This window comes from Xyrauchen texanus, chromosome 41, assembly GCF_025860055.1.
Source record: "Xyrauchen texanus isolate HMW12.3.18 chromosome 41, RBS_HiC_50CHRs, whole genome shotgun sequence".
Classification (NCBI taxonomy): domain Eukaryota; kingdom Metazoa; phylum Chordata; class Actinopteri; order Cypriniformes; family Catostomidae; genus Xyrauchen; species Xyrauchen texanus.
Genome location: NC_068316.1, coordinates 24503604 through 24528881, shown reverse-complemented (window position 1 = coordinate 24528881; position 25278 = coordinate 24503604). Strand labels below are relative to the sequence as shown.

The following is a 25278-nucleotide window of genomic DNA, read 5'->3' as shown; positions in this document are numbered from 1 at the left end:
ATATGACTGGAAAAGTCATGGAAATTAATAGGCAAGAAGAAGTGTATATATCCAGTATATATATGTATATATATATATATATATATATATATATATATGAGAGAGAGAGAGAGAGAGAGAGAGAGCGAGAGAGAGAGAGAGAGAGAGAGATTACACTTACATAGAGCAATTTTTAGCTAATTAAATATTTTGAGTTGGGTATAACTAGAGAAATGTATATTCACTCAAGAAATTTCAGTGACTTTTCTATTCAGATTCTAATAATTTACATTGCTTTTCCAGGCTTGAAATTAACACTTAAAATGTCCTGATTTTTCCAGATTTTCCATGATCATGAGAACATTGTACATACTGTATATGAAAACATATGGATCAAACTTTCATGACATTTCTATTTGAATGTACATGATCTTTTAAAGCTGATGTGTGTAGCGTTTTCAATGTTAAAATCATTTCTATTATATAGCTATTTAAAGGTTGATATTTGTTAATGTTACATTTGGGTGGTTATAAGTTGAAAGGTATATATATATATATATATATATATATATATATATATATATATATATATATATATATATATATATATATATATATATATATATATATATATATATACACAGTATCTTACAGTGAGTACACCCCTCACATTTTTGTAAATATTTGAATATATATTTTCATGTGACAACACTGAAGAAATGACACTTTGCTACAATGTAAAGTAGTGAGTGTACAGCTTGTATAACAGTGTAAATTTGCTGTCCCCCTCAAAATAACTAAACACACAGCCATTAATGTCTAAACCGCTGGCAACAAAAGTGAGTACACCCCTATGTGAAAATGTCCAAATTGGGCCCAAAGTGTCAATATTTTGTGTGGCCACCATTATTTTCCACCACTGCTTTAACCCTCTTGGGCATGGAGTTCACCCGAGCTTCACAGGTTGTCACTGTAGTCCTCTTCCACTCCTCCATGACAACATCACAGAGCTGGTGGATGTTAGAGACCGTGTGCTCCTCCACCTTCCATTTGAGGATGCCCCACAGATGCTCAATATGGTTTAGGTCTGGAGACATGCTTGGCCAGTCCATCACCTTCACCCTCAGCTAGAGCAAGGCAGTGGTCGTCTTGGAGGTGTGTTTGGGGTCGTTATCATGCTGGAATACTGCCCTGTGGCCCAGTCTCCGAAGGGAGGGGATCATGCTCTGCTTTAGTATGTCACAGTAAATGTTGGCATTCATGGTTCCCTCAATGAACTGTAGCTCCCCAGTGCCAGCAGCACTCATGCAGCCCCAAACTGTTTGCGGGCTTTCTTGTGCATCATCTTTAGAAGAGGCTTCCTTCTAGGACTGACAGCCATGCAGACCAATTTGATGCAGTGTGCGGCGTATGGTCTGAGCACTGACAGGCTGACCCCCCACCCCTTCAACCTCTGCAGCAATGCTGGCAGCACTCATACATCTATTCCCCAAAGACAACCTCTGGATATGACGCGGAGCACGTGCACTCAACTTCCTTGGTCAACCATGGCAAGGCCTGTTCTGAGTGGAACCTGTCCTGTTAAACTGCTGTATGGTCTTGGCCACCGTGCTGCAGCGCAATGTCAGGGTCTTGGCAATCTTCTTATAGCCTGGGCCATCTTTATGTAGAGCAACAATTATTTTTTTCAGATCCTCAAAGAGTTCTTTGCAATGAGGTGCCTTGTTGAACTTCCAGTGACCAGTTTGTGGGAGTGTGAGAGCGATGACACCAAATTTAACACACCTGCTCCCCATTCACACCTGAGACCTTGTAACACTAACGAGTCACATGACACCGGGGAAGGAAAATGGCTAATTGGGCCCAATTTGGACATTTTCACTTAGGGGTGTACTCACTTTTGTTGCCAGTGTTTTAGACATTAATGGCTGTGTGATGAGTTATTTTTCAAATTTACACTGTTATACAAGCTGTACACTCACTACTTTACATTGCAGCAAAGTTCCATTTCTTCAGTGCTGTCACATGAAAAGATATAATCAAATATTTACAAAAATGTGAGGGGTGTACTCACTTTTGTGAGATACTGTATATAAATTAATATACATTTTCAAATGAACAATTTTAATTGATTCAATATAAATCGAAAGCATTGTGCAGTGCCATTTTAAGAGCTCTATAATATGGCTACTATAAATCATTACGACATCAGTACCTTTTTGACCTCACGAGTGAGCATGCAGCGTTCAGTACGTAGGACAGTGGAGATATCAATGTGTTCTTGGCAGATAGAGTTGAGCCAGCCGGTGAAACTGTCCACCAGGGCCAGGAAGAGCACCCATGAGAACTTCACTATGTTAAACACTCTTTTCAGGATGTTATCTGGAGCAGAGAGAGCTTGCAAATATGACGACTGTATCTCTTTGTAACATTATAATATTGAGATAATGATTGAAGTTTGGGGTCTTACCTGGACCATCAGACATGTCCTCCTCCTGAACAACCTCCTCCTGGTTTTCATCCTCGATGGAAATGTGTACTGTAAAAAAAGAAGAAGAAGAAGAAGAAAAAAGAGTCATTCTTATGTAACAATGGTATAGTAATAGTCTGAAAAACATGGCACTACCATATCATCATCATAAAAAAATTATAATAAATAAAACACAAATCATGGTGTGTGTGTATATATATATATAAACCTTGTCTACAATAACAAGATGACATACTTCTTAAAATACAGCAATGGCGCCTGGTGTAACAAAATTTTTTTTTTTTTTATCTTTACCAAGCTGCCAAAGAATTCCCCTTGTTCGGTATCAGCTACATGGACTCATTACTGTAATGTATTACTTTTTCAGTGGAATAAATTTGAAAAATGTGAGTATACTTCTGCTGGACAAAGTATTTTTTCAGTATGTTAACTGAATGTTTTATTGGCTCTAGCTGGCAGCCACAAGGCTAGGTCTGAATCTGTTGGCTGGCAAGATCTTGAAACCTTGTCCAGCCATCATATGGGATGAATTGACCATAGCGAATGCAACACGGCACTCTTCATCCCATGGTCTAAAGAATGCAGAGGCCTGGAAGCCGCCCACCAGGAGGGAGCTGGCAGAGTTTGCTAGTGGACGCTGCAAGGCTTCCATTTACAGCAAAGGGGTTTTAATTAGGTGCTTGAAGTTCCATGAGTTGTATTCGCACGCACAAAGTGCCTATTAATGACCCAAACATGCCATCCCAACAGAGAGCTACAGAGCGGAGAGACGTAAGAACATGGCAGGCGAGACAAATGCAAACATTACAGACGTTAAAACAAATCCCTACGGACAAAGTCCTCTGGTCTGTTTAAAACTAGATATTTGAGCATACCTTCCTTCGGGTCCTTGCTGCTCGTGCGACCCTCTGTGTATCTTTGCCAGAAGTGACGTCTTTCCTTACTCCGCTCTTTCATGGCTGTTTTAGAGTCAGTTATCCAGGCATGGTACACAAACTGAGAAGCAAAGGGTTATGTCAGACAAATAAAAATATTGCAGGTATTTAAGTTAGGTTAGAGCATTTTTAATTCTATGTCTAATTCCTTTTGATTCTTAGACCCAGATAAGTATTCTGAAACACATTGTTACACTGTAAAAAGTTATTTCTAAAATAATTGTTTCTAAAGGATCTATTTCTAAAACATTAGACCCTTAAAAATGACTTTTGTTGATGTAGCCTAATATAGAACAGGTTGATTCAGTCATGTTAAATATTTTGGATTTGAATACAAAGGTCATTTAGATATAAATTACTTTTTAATTTAATTAATTTGACTTTTAATACCACATTTTATAGGTGACCTGACAAAACATTTTTACAGTGTATTTGGAATCAAGTTTCTACTGAAAACAAGACTCTTATAGTGGGGTCCAAACGTCTGATACCACTAATTAAAATACTTAAATGTTGCATTTTTGCTAGTTTTCTTCAATATTTGAGTCATATTTTTGTTTAAATCTCCATTTTCACTTTTACCATTTCCTTTTTGGTGATTCACATTATTTGTGCATATCGCCACCTACTAGGCTGGGAGGAGAATTGATAGTAAAAAGGACTTGGATTTGGATCTATTTCTCACCCACACCTATCATATTGGTTCTGAAGACATGGATTAAACCACTGGAGTCTTATTGATTACTTTTATGTATTCTTTATGTGCTTTTTGGAGCTTCAAAGTTCTGAAAACCATTCACTTGTACTGTATGGAGCTACAGTGCTGAGATATTCTTCTAAAAATCTTAATTTGAGTTCAGCAGAAGACAGAAAGTCATACACATCTGGGATGGCATGAGGGTGAGTAAATGATGAGAGAATTTGAGTGAACTATTCCTTTAACGTGGTCAATGTTAGACATAGTGCAGAATAATTTCCATCATCATTTTCTTGTTAATTCTATGTTTTGAGATTTTCACATTCTTACATTTTGTTTATTTTCATTTTTGGGGATTCCAGATTTTCAATGTGGTCTCAGACTTTTTGACCTCACTGTTCATGCAGAACTTACAAACTTGCCAAACATTCCAATACAGGATTAAAACTAGCCTTTAGCTAAGGTAGCAAAATAGCAAATGTGCAAAATAAGTCCCTGTAAATCAAGACAGCAACACAATGCACAACACAGAAAATGAGCTTCAGGGGAAATAGAAATAGAAAGAAAAAAATAAAGAATGATTACACTGTTCACAAAGGAGAAAAACGCAGCCTTTGTTTAACTGGCACAACCAAACCCATGAAAACTCTCCCAGGAAGAAAAAAGCTCTCTTGCATGCATCTATTGCAATACTGCATAATACACTACATTTACTTGGCATGCACCATATTGGCTCTGTTTACAGCAAGTTGACGTGCAACTGGAAGAGCCAAGTGGCTCTTCAGCTTCATAATTGCATGAGATGCGTGGATAGAAGTTAAAGACAGAGCTGCAAGTATATTGTGCAACTGGGGTGACAAGTAATGCAGTGCTCAAATAGGATAGAGCTGACACATACTACAGCATACAAAGAGAGAGAGGAGATATAATAGGCATTGCGAAGTACCTTGGCTGCCCTGATTACATATTGCAGAATAGTTTTGGGCAGTTTAATGACAGACTTTGGTAAAGCCAGCAAAACAGAGGCAAACTTTCGGATAGCTCTCTATAAAAGATGAGATGGAGTTAATCAGGGTGTGAGGGTCTGTGCTATTGCTGTTACCACTCTTCCATGCAGGAAGCTAGCAGTTAGTGGTCTGGCAAATAACAAAACACTGTTAAAAGCTGGGGGAACAAAAAAATACAGTGAGACACTTTCATACCACAGAGCCATTGAAGTTACACAGGTTTTTGTTTGTGAACAATGCACTTGAGCAAAACATTACAATGTTAATGGTGCACATGCAGTATAGCGTGGACGTTTCCAGTTATTTACCTGGAATGCTGATTTCTTGGGAGGTTCATCATCCTTTTTGTCATCATCTTCCTCCTCTTCCTCACTGTCCGTCTCAAATAAGTAATAACTGCCACTTCGGACCACTAAAAGAGACATCATATCAGTATAGACATATCAAGTCAAAACAATATTCACAAATATATTTTTTAAATAATTATGCATTTTTCATATAATCTTTGGAATACAAAGAAGAAAATGTTATTGTTCAGAGGTTGCTTTTTCATTGCTTAGGTCTCAAGAGTGTTTTTCTCATGAGACACACCAAAGAACCAGGTGAATAAAGCAAGAATCTCCATTAGCACGCATTTCAAATCTTACAGGCCTGCCAATCACACCCCCAAGATATATATATAGATGTATATAAGCAACTGCTTCCCACGCACTGGTGATGATTCTTCCGGCATCCCTCACCTCACCATCTTCACCTTAATATATCTATATTGTCTAGTTAAATGATTTTCAGCTTTTCAATATGTTAACAAAGCAATGTTTAAATAGTAAGGAAATCAGTTGAGAATGAAATGATGAACGTTCAAAGATTAAGAGATGACACTAACTGGATGCATGATCAACCCAAGGCTTCCACCACTGCTTCCTTTTGCTTTTTTTCTTCTCTTTGCTGACCTCCTCTGTAAAGGAGAAAACATTGTTTCATGAACACAACGTCTCTAAGAAACATTAAAACCCTTTAAAAGATCAGACATTTACTGTGAGGCCTGGTATGCCCCTTTCATGTGTTTTAGATTTCATTGCAATGCATTTAATGCTGGTGTTAAGTGCAGGCACTCGTGGAATTTACGAACTGTTGTACAACTTTCAATATGCTGACCATGATTTTGGACTAAAGTGTGGACTAAAATGTCTCATTTTGACAACAAAAAAAACCACAAACAAGTTATCTGCCTGTTAATGCATGTAATTAAGCCATTATCGCTATGACCTTCACAATCGTAATATTCAACTCCGAAACCTTTTTAACGCAACAGTGTTGATTAAAAAATAAACTTGTTTTGAGAGGGAATTATCCTTAATTTTTTATATATATATATATATATATATATATATATATATATATATATATATATATATATATATATACATACACAGTGTCATGCAAATGTTTGGGCACCCCTGGTCAAAATTCCTGTTGCTGTGAATAGTTAAGTGAGCAGAAGATGAACTAATCTCCAAAAGGCATAAAGTTAAAGATGAAACATTCTTATCAACATTTTAAGCAATATTAGTGTATTATTTTTATTTAGTAACATTTTGGATTGAAAAAATGAAAAGCAAAAGTTTGGGCACCCCAAGAGATTTGAGCTCTCAGATAGCTTTTACTAAGGTCATAATTAGCTTGTTAGGGCTATGGCTTGTTCACAATCATCATTTGGAAAGGACAGGTGATGCAAATTTCCAAGCTTTCTACATCTCTGACTCTTCAAATCCTGTCCCAACAATCAGCAGCCATGGGCTCCTCTAAGCAGCTGTCTACACTCTGAAAATGTAAATAATTGATGCCCACAAAGCAGGAGAAGGATATAAGAAGATAGCAATGCGTTTTCAGGTAGCCGTTTCCTCAGTTCGTAATGTAATAAATAAATTGCAGTTAACAGAAATGGTGCAGTTCAAGCTGAGGTCTGGAAGACCAGGAAAACATTCAGAGAGAACTGCTTGTAGGATTGCTAGAAAGGCAAATCAAACCCCTGTTTGACTGCAAAAGACCTTAAGGGAGATTTAGCAGACTCTGGAGTAGTGGTGCACTGTTCTACTGTGCAGTGACACCTGCACAAATATGACCTTCATGGAAGAATCATGAGAAGAAATGACACTTCTGCATCCTCACTACAAATTTCAGCATCAGAAGTTTGCAAATGAACATCTAAACAAGCCTGATGCATTTTAGAAACAAGTCCTGCGGACTTATGAAATTAAAATCTAACTTGCCGCAATGATCAAAGGTATGTTTGGAGAAAAAGGGTGCAGAATTTCATGAAAAGAACACCTCTCCAACTATTAAGCACGGGGGTGAATCGATCATGTTTTGGGCTTGTGTTGATTCCAGTGGCACAGGTGAACATTTCATTGGTAGAGGAAAGAATGGATTAAATTAAATACCAGCAAATTCTGGAAGCAAACATCACACCGGCAGTGTGCTCTGAATGAGCCATACATGATCTCTCATCTAAACTTACCTTCATCATCATCCTCTTTCTCCTTAACCACTGATTGGCTTTCCCCACTTTCCTGAGCCAAAGACAACATCCTCTCTTTACCTCTCTTAAACTTCTGCTGTCTGCTTTTAATGCGGTCCATCCTGAGAGAAACAGAGAAAGAGAGAATGAGAGCTGACCTTATTTGGGTTCTTGCTTGTCTTGAACACAATTAAAGTTCTGTATAACTGTAGATAATGAGGCAGAGCGTTTGCATGTGTCTACACGTTGGGGCTTGTGTGTGTGTGTGTGTGTGCATACAGATTAAGAGGAAAACAGACAAGATCTTGGCAATGCTGCGATGTCCTGCATGTCTTTCTCACACACACACACCACAGATTTGACCTACTAACACACACTTCAGATAAAAATAATCTATTCAAAAAACAACTACTGTTTAAAGTGTCCCTAAGAATGGGCAAGGAGCTGGGGAAGAAGAAAGTATTTTAACATTTAAATAATAGGCCCAGAAATAAGAGAGATTTTTCCAACTGGAACCAATAAGCATCCATTTACTGTGTGTTGAGTGTTTGTGTTCATGCATCCATAATCACATGATTTCATGAGACTGAAAAGAGAGCACAGCAGCTGGCAGCAAACAATGAAACATTGTGAGTCCCACACTGTCGTCATTGAGTGTTTAATGAACTCACTGTCTCTTCAGTAGGTCCATGGACTTCTTCTCCTCCTCTATTCTGGCTTTAACCACCTTCACAATGGTCGCCTGGAACAACTCAGCTCCTCTGACAGATAAACAGAGAAAGGAACAAACAAACCACAGTCTGATTTATCCGTCTGGGATCCTCTTGCAAATAAAATTGTTACGTTTTGTGAAATGTGCACGTCAAAATGAGTTGAGCTCAAAAGTTAGCTGTTTGGCAGCAATGATCACACAAACAAAATACCGCAGATTCAAATCCAGGTCAAAATGTGTGAGAATGAATGCTGTAATACCTCTGAAAAGCAAATGGGTCATAATATATTTGAACTGAATGAATCAAAGCTAATCATATTTTCTGAATGTTGATATATTGTTTGTCTATGGATCTGTTGCATGATGTTGATTACCACAGACAAGATTTTCCTTCAGTTTTTATATTCTTGTTTCATAATAGATGTGTTTCTTCAACTTTGGGCAATTCCATGCCCCTAGTGTTGATTTTAATTAAAATGAACAGATTTCAACTTTTTTGTTTTGTTTTACATGGAGGTCACATTAAAAATGTCTTGGAAACTTTTTACCATGCATTGATTGTTCATTTTTGATACTTTTCAATGCCTTTTATGTATAGATTTTACTGTTGTAGCCTTGTCCCAGAAAAAGACCTCAATATTAAACTATGCAAATCCATTATAAAAATATGCATTATTACATCTTTAAAATGATGATAATCTATACAAAGAGTGAAATAAACACCACAACAATTTTGCCTGTGATAAAGTTTTCTTAAAAGTTAGTTTATTTGTTATCCAAGACAACACAAATGTCAGTGAAGAGCATTCTTGAGATGAAATATGAGATGAAGTTTTGTTTGAAGAAAACAATTTTAACTGAAAGCAGAGTATTTTACTAGGCATCATTTTCAACCAAGCTGTAATTTTGCCAAATATGCAAAATGTGTGAAAATATTTAATTGTTTGTATTTAGGATACATAAATGTGCCCTATGAAATTAGCCAAAAAGTAATTTTTTACTATAAATCTCCAATTTCACTTTCACATTCTATCATATTTTGAAAGTGAAAATGGAGATTTATAGTAAAAAAAAAAGGAAATAAATATTGATCTGTTTCTGAACCACACCTATTGTATCACTTCAGAAGACGTGGATTTAACCACTGGAATCATATGGATTACTTTTATGCTGCCTTTATGTGCTTTTTTGACCTTCAAAGTTCTTTCAACCATTCACTTGCATTTTAAGGACCTACAGAGCTAATATATTCTTCTAAAAACCTTTGTTTGTGTTCAGCAGAAGAAAGAAAGACATTAATCTCCTGTGATGCATATACTGTACATATATACAATAAAACATTTTCAAACTCTCACTATTTAAAAAAATATATTTTTTACCTTAAACAAATTCACAATGCTAAAAGTGCATCACGTTAAAGGAAACACCCATAAATGACCAGGAAATGTGTTACAGTAACACACCTACAATGGAAGCCAAGTGGGCAAGAAGAAAAAAATAAACATGTAAAATATGCAACTACAACACTGGTTTGAAAGTTGTTGTCATATTATTATGGATGCAAACTCATGAGAGGTGAAAAAGGTGATTAAATTAAACCAGATGTATACTTTCAGTTGATTTGTTTGTTGTATTTAAAGTTTTTTCTATTTTTTTTTATCTTAAAATAACCCTTATAAGTGATTTTAAAAAGGTACATTTAGAAAATTTTACCCCCAAAAAATCTGTGCAAATTAGCTTCAGAAAAGGCAACAAAATTTGAAAGGTGAGTAGTTTGCATTCTTGTATTACACAAACTTTACGCGTGTTAACGTGAGACTGGTGTCAGTGAATCACTTACAAACCCTGTTATATCCAATCATATCCAATCTTTTAACTCATGTCATGTCCAGCTAAAAGAGCAATCCCAGTTATCTGAAGTGGACATGACGATGAGTTTTACAAACTCCACTCACAGGAAACACATAACAAAGTATTTCCATCTAGAAAAGTATTGCAGATGATTTAAACAACTTTACACAATGTTTACACAATAACAATAATTTTACTGAAGAATTAATTTGACTGCTTTAATCCAAAAAAAAAAAAAAGCAGCAAACTTGTCTTCCATTAAGTGTATTACAGTACAGTAACAAATTCCTGGTTTTAACAAAATGAGAAATGAGTCAAAATCATTGTTAATGATAACCCAGAATAATCCGCTACAGTAAGTGACTATCCACGCACAGGCAAAAATGAAAAGAAAACACTAATTACACAGAGGATGTGTGTGTGTGTGTGTGTGTGTACCTGGAGGCAAGGACCTGTGAAGAGCGGATGTCTGCTACAACATGCAGGAAGTAGTAGCTCATGAACACTCGTCTTTGCAGCAGGAGAGAAGCGAAACAAATGCTGTCCCAAATTATACCCGCCTCATCACTCGGCAGCTCACACTGTTTATTCGCTTGCTGCTCCGCTGCAGAAACACATACAGTAGATAAATTAAAAGCATTTGCACATTAATCAAGATCTATTGAAGTAAAGTTAACCCTTGTGTGACCTTAGGGACATTTTTGTCTTTTTCATTTGGCTGTGTTAATCCCAACGGCATACATTTTGCCAAAGGTGTGTATTTTTGGTGGAATACAAAAATGTCCCAATTGAAACCCATTAAAATGGCAAAATTTAATCCCAGTGCCATTAAAGCATAAAATCATGAATTCTATGATATTATGCTTTCATGCCAGAGCCCTGGCTTTAAAATGACATTTTTTATATTTTCCCCCAGATGGCGCCATTTTTCTCATGTTACACAGCAGAAGAAAGAAAGACATTAATCTCCTGTGATGCATATAGGAAGCAAAATATGGAGCAAATGCATACTTTTTTCCTATTTTCTGTTTGCTGTATTATAGAGCACTGCAGGCAGGGCTGGACTGGGAAGAGAAATCGGCCCGGGATTTTACATGGCAACTGGCCTTTTGGACCATTTTGTGGTCCTTTCTGTTAACGCGGCAAATCATTTTAGCTTATCGTGGCCCATTCGGCACGTTTCGGGGGCGATCCACTGGCCCGCTCGGTTCTCCCGATGGCCAGTCGCCCCGATTGGCCCCAAAGTGCGTCGGCCAACTGGGAAAATGCCCAGTATGCAAGATTACCAGTCCAGCCCTGACTGCAGGCCATTTGAATAAATGATGCAGATAAAATTGTGTGGGTGTATTGATATGGATGTCAGAGTGTGTTTTGTATGTGTGCATTGAGAAATGTGTCATATCTTCAGTGCACTTCTGAGGGCCAAAAGTCTGAGACCATTTGTTGAAAAGTTTCTATTTTGCATTTGTCTAATTCAATACTAGAATTAGAAAGCTACTGTATATTATCAGCATATTAACTGAACTGAAAACTCCACATAAGTTAATGCAAAACCTGATGAAAATCTTCCAATGAGCATCTTGTGTTCTTCATTGGAAGCAAGAAAATGTACCTTTTGTGTAAAGGAGTTAACATGTATGGATTGGTGAACTTGGAATAGTGCAGAATCGTTCTCATTCATTTTACAACAAAACATTATTATTATTTTTTTTTTACATGTTTAAATCTGATTTTGAATCCTAGATTTTTAATGTGGTCTCAGACATTTGGACCCAATTTCAATTCTTTGAACCATAACTTACGTTTTGAATATCCCTTAATAGTGCAAGCCAGACTGAACAACTGGATCAGCCAGCAGTGATTGACCACCAATGCTTTTATATATCCACAAGCAGCTATCTGAGAGCCAAAAGAAGAGAAACCACAATGACATTCAGCACCAAAGAAATAACATAACAAATTAATTTGTTTGCAATTTTTAGTTTATGAGAAATACATTTAGTCCTTTTCCATATATTTCCATACAGCTGATGTACTGTGAGTGGGCCCAGAGTACACTAGTGTATGAGTGCATGTTTGTGCATGTGTGAGTCAGATCGCAGATTCACACACACTTCGCTCCACTTCACAACCTCTGAATTCAGACCCACAAAAATGCAGAGCGCTATAAACACAGAAGGGTCCCATATGTTTTAATTTATGTCAGCCTTTTACTGTCTTGGTAATATTTCAGGCTAATTTACCAACACAGGCAACACCTTTGAATTAAAAGTTTGATATATGCTGTACACTGTAATTTATGAATAAATAAAAATAGTTTTTTTCCTCTATAATTTGTATTTATTTTATTTCTAAATTACTGTGTAGTTTTATGAGATACTTACTGAGAGGATGTTTTTCATGGTGATTACAAAAATGTTGTATGCTATCAGGAAGTCCCAGAAGTGGAGGATGCTTTTGATTGGCTTTAGTAGCAGCTCGCCCCCAAAAAGCAGGAAGTAGAAACAGGCGACCAGGTAGCCCATACAGAAGATGCTTATGCGTGTTGTACCCGTGATGAAGATGATAGTGAGGACAAACCAGAAAAGATAGCTGAACACGATCACCTTCAACATATCCAGATATGACCTGCAGAAATGACATAGAAAAATATGACTAGATTTATTTTTCTAGTTCCATAATATCTGTTAGTTAAGAATTTCTTTTTAGCCAATTTTGTTTTTACATTCAACCGCAAAACATTATGGGCATTATTATAAAAGATTAGAGAGGGAGAAGGTTAGCGTGGTGCTTTCCACTTTAGATATGTGAGGCTGATTAGGACGAAATAACTTGATACATAAAAAGTTTCACATATTAAAAGTTATTTCGGACAATAGAAACTGTTGTATTGATCAAGTCGTGGGGGTGCGCTTCTATTTGTTGGTCATGAAACGAGTTTCAATGTGTGTGTGTGTGTGTGTGTGTGTGTATGAGACGAGAGAGAGAGAGCGAGAGAGAGTGAGAGAGAGAGGGAACCCAAGGATGCTTTTTAATCAAAATTGAAATACATTTTGGATATTATAGACATTGTCTGTCATTCTTATCTGATGTACTTAACCAATGTCTTTGTTTTAATTGGTTATTTTGTTGTGGTAGCCTGTGCGACTCACTGAAATAACTGAAATAATTTGGTGAAGTGATATGGAATCGTTATGCGGTCAAGAACTGGAACTACTTCATAGCCGTGCGTTTACTTGAAAAATAATTGCACGCCTTAGAACGTCCGTCAACCAATCAGAATCAAGCATTCAACAGACCCGTGGTATAATAATGTTAACAAATGGAACCTTATTGTAAAGTGCTATTGATGTAATAATAGATTTATTAACTATTAAAAAAATAATTTTGTTCTGCTCCTCATGAATAAATCCCATGAAAAAACATGGTAGCAGGGTTTTGAAAAAGAAATGTCAAAGATTGCTTTTTTAAAAATTAAGGAATAGTTCACCCAAAAAGAAAATGGAATGCAATCCCAGATGTGTATGAAGTTTTCAACTCAAAAAAGCCCATATTGCCATCATAAAAGTAATCCGTATGACTTTCCGTATTAAAGTAATCCGTATTATTTAATGTCCCTGAAGCGAAACACTAGGTGTAAGAAATAGATCACTATTTAAAACTTTTTTTTACTAAAAATGTTCACTTCAACCTGCTCGATGACAAGGGTGGAGTTCAAACTGCAAGTTCAAACTTGTGACATAAGCGTGTAAGCTTCCTGTGCATAGATATTCATATGTAGACCTATCTTATTAGCAGCTGTTCCTATGGACCGCGATACTGTTTCTACACAAAAGCAGTTTGTGCAGCGGTCTTCTCATCTCCTCCATTCACTTGCATTAAAACACATCTCCTTGTTGCCCAGTTCAAGAAGTGGACATATCCAAACCAGCCGAATGAGACATCTTTGTATGATTATTTATGCTCCTCTGTAAACAACACTGCGCTTGCGTATTTTTTATATTTCACAAGGCAGTTCTCACGTTAACTTGCCAATGCTCTTATGTCACTCAAGAGGCCGAGTGGCCTCAACCCTAATTAATTTTTTAGTAAACAAGTATAGTCGTATATTGTAGATTACTTTTATGATGACTAAATGTGCTTTTTGGAGCTTAAAAAATGTGCCACCAATTCACTTGTATTTTATGGACCTACAGAGCTGAAATATTCTTCAAAATATATAAATTTGTGTTCAACTGAAGAAAAAAAATGAATACACATATTGGATGGCATGAGGGAGAATTTTCAATTTTGGGTGAACTATTCCTATAAGGGTGTTATTAGCCATTTTTGCAATGTTCAACACCAAAACATTTTGAATGCCACATGGCTGGCACAAACATTGCTTGAAAGAGAAATGCCATGAGTCTTAAATTTTTTCTTCCATTTTAATGAGTGATGTACTGTACTTTACAAGGCACAATGAAACTTAACGATACAATCAGATTTTACTCAGTTATCTATTTAAATTGTGAGCATATTAATACAAAACATATTGTGACAGGGTTGAAATAATGTAGTTTTTTATGGTTAGACTTGTTAAAAATAAATAACTATTGGTTGCAAAATTATTTCCTAAAAATTCATTTAAAATATTCACTATACATTGACAAGGAGGTTGGTAGATTTTGGAATTACCACTTTTGATAATCAACCAGGTTTGAATGGTTATCAACGGTTACAGATAATCTCAAAATGGTCAAATATCTTCCGATCAACCAGGCTGATATTGGCCCATCAGAATTCTTTATACACTAGTTTGTGTAAAATATGTAAGATAAAGGTAATATGTCCAGGGCTGACCTGCAGTGGATAAAGTCAGGAACAGGGTTGTGCTGGCTGAAGGAGGCAGCGTCCAGATCTCTACAGATCTCTGTGTTATCACCTGCCAACAGCTGTACAGCTGCCACACTCTCCTCTTCAAACACACGCCTCTGCAGCGATGCACACAGCAACAACATGAAGTCATCTACAGGGAGAGCGACATGATAGAAGTGTTGAAGAACTCAAAAAACTTTTGCGTTCGCATTTTATTAACGCGTATTTGACAATTTGCTAGAGCTACGACAACATGCAGTGTAAGTTCTGTAAAAATTGTTACTCACACAGGAGAAAGAGTGGGTTGGGTTTGGTGTGGAAGTCGGGAAAGTAGAGCCACTTGATGACATTGGAATCCATGCTGGATGAGGGGTGCCTCCATAGATAGTCTGAACCACAGAAGACAGAGAAATAGCTTAATTTTTGCATTTTATGATACATCTTGCAGCGGTAAGAGGTTAGGGTTGACGGTATGACTCTTCAATACTTTTATCTCTATATGGACCTTTCCTTTGCTTTAATATTTAATGTTCATCGCTCTAGGTTTCTTTTATTTAGATGGTGTTTGTGGGCTCCGGTGTCTAGCCTACAGCATTTTATAGACTGTTATTGAACACTCACCTGCACAGGCTGCAGGTGGGATGCCAATGCACATCAGGTACTGGAAGGCAAGCATGAAGGCCAGGAAACAGCAGTATTTGGGCCAGATCTGGGCAATGGCTTTTCTCCTGCGCTGATACATCACCACAATCAATCCGAATGCATGCAGCATGGCATAGAAATCCATCCTCTGGCCAATCACATTCACCACTAACAGAAAACACATCTAGAGGATAAAGCAACATGCAAACATTGACTTCAAATGAGGATAATGATGCTGCATTTGATTGAATCACTATAAAAGAAAAACAATTAAATATCCATCACCCAACCCTAATTAATTACCTTATTATAAACTATATTGTAGTTTATATGCCTCAAATGTGTTTTTGCAATCTGAGCTCAGCGTATAATCTATAACAGACTAACCAAGTGGGACTGGTCTCAGAGACAGATAATGCATTGTAGTAATTGGATATCTTTACAAAAACTTTCCCCAAAACATTTTACCACATTTTTCCTGAGTAGAAATTGTTTCTGAAACATCTATTGATGGCGCTGGAAACATACTGCAACCATAACCGTAACCGTAACCATAAAAATGCATCATATCAGACTGTTCAAGATGGGGTTCAAGCTCTAACCCTAAAATCTTATTGGTTAATAGGAATGTTGTTTCAAGACCAACAAGGAAGTTGATCCAGGAATGCATCTGATGGATATCAAAGGTGCTACCTCAAGGCCAAACTTGTAGAAGAAGTAGTTGATGAAATATTTGGCACAGTTGAAGATGCCATCGTCCAGATGCTGCCGTGTGATATTGTGAAAAATCGTTCTTGTAACTGGAGGAGTTAGGTTGTTTTTCATACGGCACAAATCCTGGTGACGGTAAATTGTCACTTCAAATGCCAAGAGGGCCAGCATCAACAAGTTATTCTGTGGGGAAAAAGCAAATAGATAGGTATGAAATTCAAATTAAGAGCGTATGTAGGGTCCAAATTTCTTGAGTTAATCTTACTAAAACTTCTAGATATTAGAACTGTTCTAATAAATCTATTGAACCTTACAGCTTGTTACTAGCTAGCAACAAACACTTTAGCATATTATATACTGTATATACAGTGCATTCAGAAAGTATTCAGACTCATTGATTTTTTTACATTTTATGTTGCAGCCTTATGCTAAAATACTTAAAAAAAAAAATAATAATTCCACTCCATACCCCATAATGACAAAGCAAAAACTGAAACATCACATTGACATATTACACATTGTATATTCAGACCCTTAACTCAGTACTTAGTTGAAGAATCTTTGGCAGCGATTACAGACTCAAGTCTTTTTGGGTGTTATGCGACAAGCTTGGATTTGGGGATTTCTATGTATTTTGCAACATTCAACTTTCCTTCAATCCTGACCATTCCCCCAGTCCCTGCCGGTGAAAAACACTCCACAGCATGATGCTACCACCATGCTTTGCCGTTGGTATGGCTGAAATGGCTCTTGGAATTGAGGCCAAACAGTTCAATCTTCGTTTCAGACCAAATAATCTGGTTTCTCACAGTCTGAGTGTCCTTTAAGTGATTTTTAAAAAATTCCAATTGGGCTTTCATGTATCTTGCAATGAGGAGAGGCTTCCGTCTGGCCACTCTGCCATAAAGCCCAGTGTTGTAGTGATGGTTGTTCTTCTGCATGTTTATCCCATCTCCACACATGATCTCTCGAGCTTAACCAGAGTAACCATCTTGGTCATTTCTCTTACCAAGGCTCTTCTTCCACGATTTCTCAGTTTGGCCGGGTGGCCAGCTTTAGGAAGAAATTCTTTCTTTAGGAATACAATTCTTCCATTTAAGAATTATGTAGGCCACAGTGCCCTTGGGAACCTTCAATGGAGTCAAGTTTTTTTTGTAGCCTTCCCCAGATCTGTGCCTTGACACAATCCTGTCTCTGAGCCCTGCAGGCAGTTCCTTTGACCTCAAGACTTGGTTTTTGCTCTGATATGCATTTTCAGCTGTGAGACCTTATATAGACAGGTGTGTGCCTTTCCAAATCAAGTCCAAGAAAATGTAATTGCTAAAGGTGGACTCCAATCAAAATGTAGAAACATCTTAGTGGGCCTGGGTACCTCAGCAAGAAAAGACTCTGACAACTACAACTGGAGTCAAAAGTTCAAATCCAGGGTGTTCTGAGTGACTACAGTCAGGCTTCCTAAGCAACCAATTGGCCCAGGTGCTAGAGTGGGTTTACTCACATTGTGTTAACCTACTCGTGGTGTCCATAATGTGGTTTTCGCTCTCGGTGGGGCGCATGATGAGTTGTGCGTGGATGCCGTGGAGAATGGTGTGAAGCCTCCACACTTGCTAGGTCTCCGTGGTAACGTGCTCAAAAAACCACGTGATAAGATGCGCGGATTACAGTCTCAGACACAGAGGCAACTGAGATTCATCCTCCACCACCCGGATTGAGGCGAGTCACTATGCCACCACAAGGACTTAGAGCGCATGGGAAAATGGGCATTCCAAAAAAATGTAGAAACATCTCAAAGATGATCCAGAGAAATGGGATGCACCTGAGCTAAATTTCAAGAGTCATAGCAAAGGGTCTGAATACTTATGTCAACATGATATTTCAGTTTTTTTTCTTTTTAATAAATTAGCAAAGTCATAAAAAATCTGTTTTTGCTTTTTCGTTATGGGGTATGGAGTGTAGATTGATTTGAAAAAATACAAATAATAATAATTTAAAGCATTTTAGCATAAGGCTGCATCATAACAAAATGCGAAGAAATGTGCAAAGAAACACAGACATTGGACAACAGATAATTGGAAAAGAGTGTTCTTAACCCATTGCGCCTGTCTTTGTGTGAGCGCACGGTTTCGGTTGAATTCCCAGCCGTGCGCTCTTCGGTCTGTCTCATGTTGTTTCATGTCTGGAGTATGGTATGGTTTTTGTTTGTGTCGGGATCTGGACACTTGTGTCCAATGTCTGTCTGTTACTGACGTGGATGCATCACGCTTATGTTATCTTGGCAGCATTCACCCGCATCAATATTATGTCTCTCGCGAACATGCGTGCGCCTCGTGTTGCGCTGCAGGCCCAGGTCACGAGCTGTTTTCACATTGTGCTGAGGTTCGGTCACTTCTGTCTGAGATTTCAGGTTTGTGTCTGGCCAAACACTTGCACAGGTGTCCCGTCTTGTTTTGTTGCCTGTTGCATGCCATCGCAAGGCGTACGCTCTGGTTTCGTTTAGTGTGAGAATGTGTGGCATCACTTTGTTTGCAGTTGCTACACATTCTCTCGTCTTGTTTGTCAGTTGTCATGGGCATTTGACGTTGTGCCTTCATGCCATTTGGGTGTTTTGTTGTCTTGAGAGAATATGGCTTTATTTTGTTTCTGTATCGCTGCATGTCTCTGTCTTATATCATACATCATTATTCGTTTTTTAGTCACACCTGCCCTGTTTTGTTAACCTGTTGATTTCTCTACCTATTTTAGTCTCCTCCTGTTTGCTCTCCTGGGCCAGTTCGTCTTGTTTCTAGTATTGTGTGTCTTATGTTTCCAGTCGGACTTGCTTCCAGTCCCAGTCCTGTTCGGTCCAGTCCCTGATTCCCCGTAACCCTCTGCCCCAGCCCTGGATTATATTTACTTTGTTTTTACCCCTTATGGGTAGTTTATGTTTATTGTTTTTCCTCCATGTGGGAGTTTTATGTAGATTTTTGTGTTTTATTTTTGTATTAAACAAACTTTATTTTTCACTCTGCATTTGGATCCTGAGCCTTTCTATTCCTGACACCAAATGCTAAAGATTTGTTTTGCATTAGCTAATTTAAAATAAGTTAATTGAGCAAGCAGTAAAGATCATGTTGAGTGAACACCATCTGTTAGAAATCTAAATCCATATGAACATTTCATAGCAATGTGATCGTATTATTTGTTTATGACTGTTTTGAATATCACTTGGACTTTACACAATATAATTATGTTCTCATGTCAAACATAAATGTATTAAGTTGTTTCGAGTGTTCTGGTTTAGTATTTTCAATTAAGCTGCTTTTTTCAGCGCACCAAAACCAAAATATTAGCATATTTGGGACAAGTGCAATTTGATTGGGCGACAAAGACTGACTCATCTCTTGTGACTTATTGACCGGCGATGTTTGTCAAAAAGTAAACAGAATGTTTTTGGACCCTGACCATTTGTGTTTGTGTATTTGAGAGTGTATACATAAGCATATCTCACCCTCAGATTCTCCAGTAAAGGAGAGAACTTCCGGAGACCGATCCAGTTAGCTGGGTCTACCGGGCCACTGTAGAGAAGAGACTTGTCCATCTCCAACCTCTGAGCATCTGTGTAGTTATCAGGCTGGAGGAGACAAAGAAAGATATACTGTAGTAAGGTTGAAAATTACCATTTAAACATGAATTCATGTATTTGGATGGCCATTTGTTGGATGGCCAAGTGTCTCACCATAGTGCAGGTTTTGGAGTATGTGGTGGGGTTAATGGAGGTGAGCTGGTAGAGCATTTTGCAGACGATGATAACACAGGTCCAGACAGTGCATACACTGGATGCAAGTGGTCTAAACTGACTGAATGGCAGAGCAAAGGCCCAGCTCACCAGGAACACGTAATTAAACAGAGACACCTGAGAATGACAAAGAATATCATTCTGAGGATGGGACACATATTGATGGATGGTTACAAAATTGATGGATCACACTATAGCCTGTTAGAAACAATCCAACAAAAGCAACTGTGATGCCAAATATGCAAGTCCTTAACACAAAAATCTTTCTAAGGAACTCTATGGATTTCAAATGTCTGTGTCAATGGGGACTTCAATCTAGAACTCTTTACGTGTTTTTTGTTAATTGATATGACAGCTTATGGTTGGGCATTTGGAATGGAAAGGTTTTATTGTAGCAGGTTTTTTACTAGTCCAAGATGGTCTACAAGCTCTAACCTGCTTGACCAAGATGGTCTACTAGGCTGAAATGAGGCCCAATATTTGATAGTCCAGCTGACTGATCATCTAGTCCAGCTTGAACCAACCAATGACCATGAATGTAAAACCAGTTAATACCTTAAGCTGGTTTAAAATGGATTTTAGTATATGTTAACTTTCTTCTTAGGTCACCTATGCGTCTGGCCCTTAAGTAAGCATGTCTTTTCTCCCTCTCTCACCTCTTTGACTGAGACCCAGATGATGTAGGATGAGACGATTTTGATAATGTGAAGCTCCAGCAGCCACCAGATGAAGAGTTGCAGCTTCTGTACATACTCAAGTAACTTCAGGAATAGCACTGTCAGACGCTCCACCACCAGGTGCCATTTATTCTTCAGCTCTTCAGAGGAAATAAGATACAAGTCATTATTATCATGTTTTTGGGTATGGTAGCATGGTAATACCATATTATTGGACATGTCCCATAGCAATATCAAACATATTCTTTAAAGAACATTGGAGTACATTTTAAATACTATGGAATTTGAATATGGCAGTTATTCAGTACCATACTATACAGTGGCAAGAAAAAGTATGTGAACTCTTTGGAATTAGCTGGTTTTCTGCATTAATCGGTCATAAAATGTGGTCTCAACTTCATCAAAATCACAAGACACAATGTGCCTGTCTATACTTACACACTATACTTATACTTATACTTACGCTAACAAAACACAAACAATTATATGAATGTATTTACTTAACAAATCCCATTAAACCCCTAGGCTAAAGACATCCAAATACTGAAATGAGATTGAAGGTGTGGGTTACTGTGGGCTATTTTGACTTGTAAAAAGAACTCAAACATTTTGAGTTTGCTATTCACAAGAAGCATCTGCTGACGTGGACCATGCCTCAGAAAAAAAGAGATCTCACAAGACCTACGATTAAGAATAGTTGCTTTGAATAAAGTGCTTACAAAGTTATCTCGAAGAGCTCAAATATGCATCTGTCCACAGTTAGACAAATTGTCTATAAATGGAGAAGATTTAGTAATGTGACTTATCTCGCTTGAAGTGGAAGTCCAGCCAAGATGACTCAAAGGGCACACAGCAGAATGCTTAATGAGGTAAAAAGAACCCTAGAGTGAAATCTAAAGACTCCTCTTTAGACTCCCCATCTAAAGAGGAATCATTGGAACTGGTTAACATCTCTGTTCATGAGTTTACTGTATGGAAAACATTAAGCAGGCACGGTGTCCATGGCAAGACACCATGAAGGAAGTTGCTGCTTTTCAACAAAAACATTGCTGCAAGCCTGAATTTTTCCAAAGACCACCTTGACACTCCACAACGCTACTGAGAAAATGTTTTGTAGACTGATGAAACTAAGATTGAAGCTTAACTCAGTAGAGATGCTGTAGAATGACCTCCAGAGAGCCATTCACACCTGACATCCTAAGAATAAGGCTGAGCTGAAGCAGTTCTGTAGGGGAGAATGTTTAAAATTTCCTTTTGAACGTTGTGCAGGTCTAATCCGCAGCCACTGGAAACGCTTGGTTGAGGTTATTGCTGCCAAAGGAGGATCATATGGCAATAATACAGGACCATCTTATATTTCAAGTCAAGTGTTTATTATTGTCATTCAACCATACACTCACCTAAAGGATTATTAGGAACACCATACTAATACTGTGTTTGACCCCCTTTCGCCTTCAGAACTGCCTTAATTCTATGTGGCATTGATTCAACAAGGTGCTGAAAGCATTCTTTAGAAATGTTGGCCCATATTGATAGGATAGCATCTTGCAGTTGATGGAGATTTGTGGGATGCACATCCAGGGCATGAAGCTCCCGTTCCACCACATCCCAAAGATGCTCTATTGGGTTGAGATCTGGTGACTGTGGGGGCCATTTTAGTACAGTGAACTCATTGTCATGTTCAAGAAACCAATTTGAAATGATTCGAGCTTTGTGACATGGTGCATTATCCTGCTGGAAGTAGCCATCAGAGGATGGGTACATGGTGGCCATAAAGGGATGGACATGGTCAGAAACAATGCTCAGGTAGGCCGTGGCATTTAAACGATGCCCAATTGGCACTAAGGGGCATAAAGTGTGCCAAGAAAACATCCCCACACCATTACACCACCACCAGCCTGCACAGTGGTAACAAGGCATGATGGATCCATGTTCTCATTCTGTTTACGCCAAATTCTGACTCTACCATCTGAATGTCTCAACAGAAATCGAGACTCATCAGACCAGGCAACATTTTTCCAGTCTTCAACTGTCCAATTTTGGTGAGCTCTTGCAAATTGTAGCCTCTTTTTCCTATTTGTAGTGGAGATGAGTGGTACCCGGTGGGGTCTTCTGCTGTTATAGCCCATCCGCCTCAAGGTTGTGCATGTTGTGGCTTCACAAATGCTTTGCTGCATACCTCGGTTGTAACGAGTGGTTATTTCAGGCAAAGTTTCTCTTCTATCAGCTTGAACCAGTCGGCCCATTCTCCTCTGACCTCTAGCATCAACAAGGCATTTTTGCCCACAGGACTGCCGCATACTGGATGGTTTTTCCATTTTCACAACATTCTTTGTAAACCCTAGAAATGGTTGTGCGTGAAAATCCCAGTAACTGAGCAGATTGTGAAATACTCAGACCGGCCCGTCTGGCACCAACAACCATGCCACGCTCAAAATTGCTTAAATAACCTTTCTTTCCCATTCTGACATTCAGTTTGGAGTTCAGGAGATTGTCTTGACCAGGACCACACCCCTAAATGCATTGAAGCAACTGCCATGTGATTGGTTGATTAGATAATTGCATTAATGAGAAATTGAACAGGTGTTCCTAATAATCCTTTAGGTGAGTGTATACAGTTAGTACAGTACACAGTGAAACGAGACAACGTTCCTCCAGGACCATGGTGTTACAAAAAGATGACAGTTTCTAAAAATGCCAAATGTAAACAGAACATACTATGAGATAGTGTTCTATGCACATTACAGTTATTGAGGTAGTAGCCAGGTATAAATTGACAACGTGCAACTCAGGACACGTGTTTGTGTGTCAGTCCAGACTCTGAGTATTGAGGAGTCTGATGGCTTGGGGGAAGAAGCTGTTACACAGTCTGGCCGTGAGGGCTTCGGTTCCTCTTGCCAGATGGCAGGAGGGTGAAGAGTTTGTGTGAGGTGTCATCCACAATGCTGGTTGCTTTGCAGATTCAGTGTTTTTGGTAAATGTCTTTGATGGTGGGAAGAGAGACCCTGATGAACTTCTCAGCTGTCCTCACTATCCTCTGCAGGACTTTGCAGTCCAAAACGGTGCAAGTCCCAAACCAGGCAGTGATGCAGCTGCTCCGGATGCTATCAAAAGTCCCTCTATAGAATGTAGTGAGGATGGGGTGGGTGGGAGATGTGCTTTCCTCAGCCTTCGAAGAAAGTAGAGAAGCTGCTAGGCTTTCTTGGTAATAGAGCTGGTATTGAGGGACCAGGTGATGTTCTCCGCCAGGTGAACACCAAGGAATTTGGTGCTCTTGATGATCTCCACAGAGGAGCCTTCGATGTTCAGAGGAGAGCGGTCACTCTGTGCTCTCCTAAAGTCAACAACCATCTCTTTTGTTTTGTCCACATTCAGAGACAGGTTGTTGGCTCTACACCAGTCCGTTAGCAGCTGCACCTCCTCTCTGTATGCTGACTTGTCGTTCTTGCTGATGAGACCCACCACGGTCGTGTCATCAGCAAACTTAATGATGTTGTTCGAGCTGTGCATGGCTGCACAGTCGTGAGTCAGCAGAGTGAACAGCAGTGGACTGAGCACATAGCCCTGGGGAGGCCCCGTGCTCAGTGTGGTGGTGGTGGATATGCTGTTCCTGATCCGGACTGACTGAGGTCTCCCAGTCAGGAAGTCCAGGATCCAGTTGCAGAGGGAGGTGTCCAGGCCCAGCAGGTTCAGCTTTCCAATCAGGTGCTGAGGAATGACTGTGTTGAATGCTGAGCTGAAGTCTATGAACAGCATTCGAACGTATGTGTCCTTTTTATCTAGGTGGGTGAGGGCCAGATGGAGGCTGGTGGCGATGGTGTCGTCTGTTGAACGGTTTGGACGATACGCGAACTGCAGTGGGTCTAGTGAGGGGGGAAGCGGGGTCTTAATGTGCCTCTTGACGAGCCTCTCGAAGCACTTCATGATGATGGGTGTGAGTGCAATGGGACGGTAGTCATTGAGGCAGGACACTGAAGACTTATTTGGCATGGGGACAATGGTGGTGGCCTTGAAGCACGTTGGAACGACAGGGCTGCTCAGAGAGATGTTGAAGATGTCGGTAAGAACATCTGCCAGCTGGTCTGCACATCCTCTGAGCACTCTGCCAGGAATGTTGTCTGGTCCAGCAGCCTTACGTGGGTTGACTCTACTAAGAGTTTTCCTCACATCAGCCTTGGTAAGACAGAGCACCTGGTCGTTGGGAGGAGGGATGGTCTTCCTCGCCACCAAGTCGTTCTGTGCTTCAAACCTAGCATAGAAGTCGTCTGGAAGGGAGGCATCTTTGTCACAGGCAACTGATGTTGTCCTGTAGTTGGTGATAGCCTGGATGCCCGAGGCGAGGCGTGCCCGTCTAGCTGAATGGCGGCATCCAGAACTCTGTCGCTGAGCCATGTCTCCGTGAAAACAAAGACGCAGCAGTCTC

The 25278-nt window shown here is 39.0% G+C and overlaps 1 protein-coding gene across 1 annotated transcript in view; it reads right to left on the bottom strand.

Moving 5' to 3' along the window:
• Nucleotides 1-25278, bottom strand: part of LOC127634048 (piezo-type mechanosensitive ion channel component 2-like) — a 171881-nt gene that overhangs the window by 21609 nt on the left and 124994 nt on the right. Inside the window, exons 19-35 of the mRNA XM_052113448.1 lie at nucleotides 20835-20995; nucleotides 20119-20295; nucleotides 19891-20013; nucleotides 16386-16586; nucleotides 15672-15876; nucleotides 15338-15439; nucleotides 15036-15201; nucleotides 12578-12821; nucleotides 11996-12092; nucleotides 10632-10797; nucleotides 8302-8391; nucleotides 7631-7752; nucleotides 5996-6067; nucleotides 5418-5521; nucleotides 3346-3466; nucleotides 2450-2518; nucleotides 2195-2361 (exon numbers count right to left, since the gene is read on the bottom strand). Of these exons, the coding sequence (XP_051969408.1) occupies nucleotides 2195-2361; nucleotides 2450-2518; nucleotides 3346-3466; nucleotides 5418-5521; nucleotides 5996-6067; nucleotides 7631-7752; nucleotides 8302-8391; nucleotides 10632-10797; nucleotides 11996-12092; nucleotides 12578-12821; nucleotides 15036-15201; nucleotides 15338-15439; nucleotides 15672-15876; nucleotides 16386-16586; nucleotides 19891-20013; nucleotides 20119-20295; nucleotides 20835-20995 (2387 nt within the window). The remainder of the gene's footprint in view (nucleotides 1-2194; nucleotides 2362-2449; nucleotides 2519-3345; nucleotides 3467-5417; nucleotides 5522-5995; nucleotides 6068-7630; nucleotides 7753-8301; nucleotides 8392-10631; nucleotides 10798-11995; nucleotides 12093-12577; nucleotides 12822-15035; nucleotides 15202-15337; nucleotides 15440-15671; nucleotides 15877-16385; nucleotides 16587-19890; nucleotides 20014-20118; nucleotides 20296-20834; nucleotides 20996-25278) is intronic.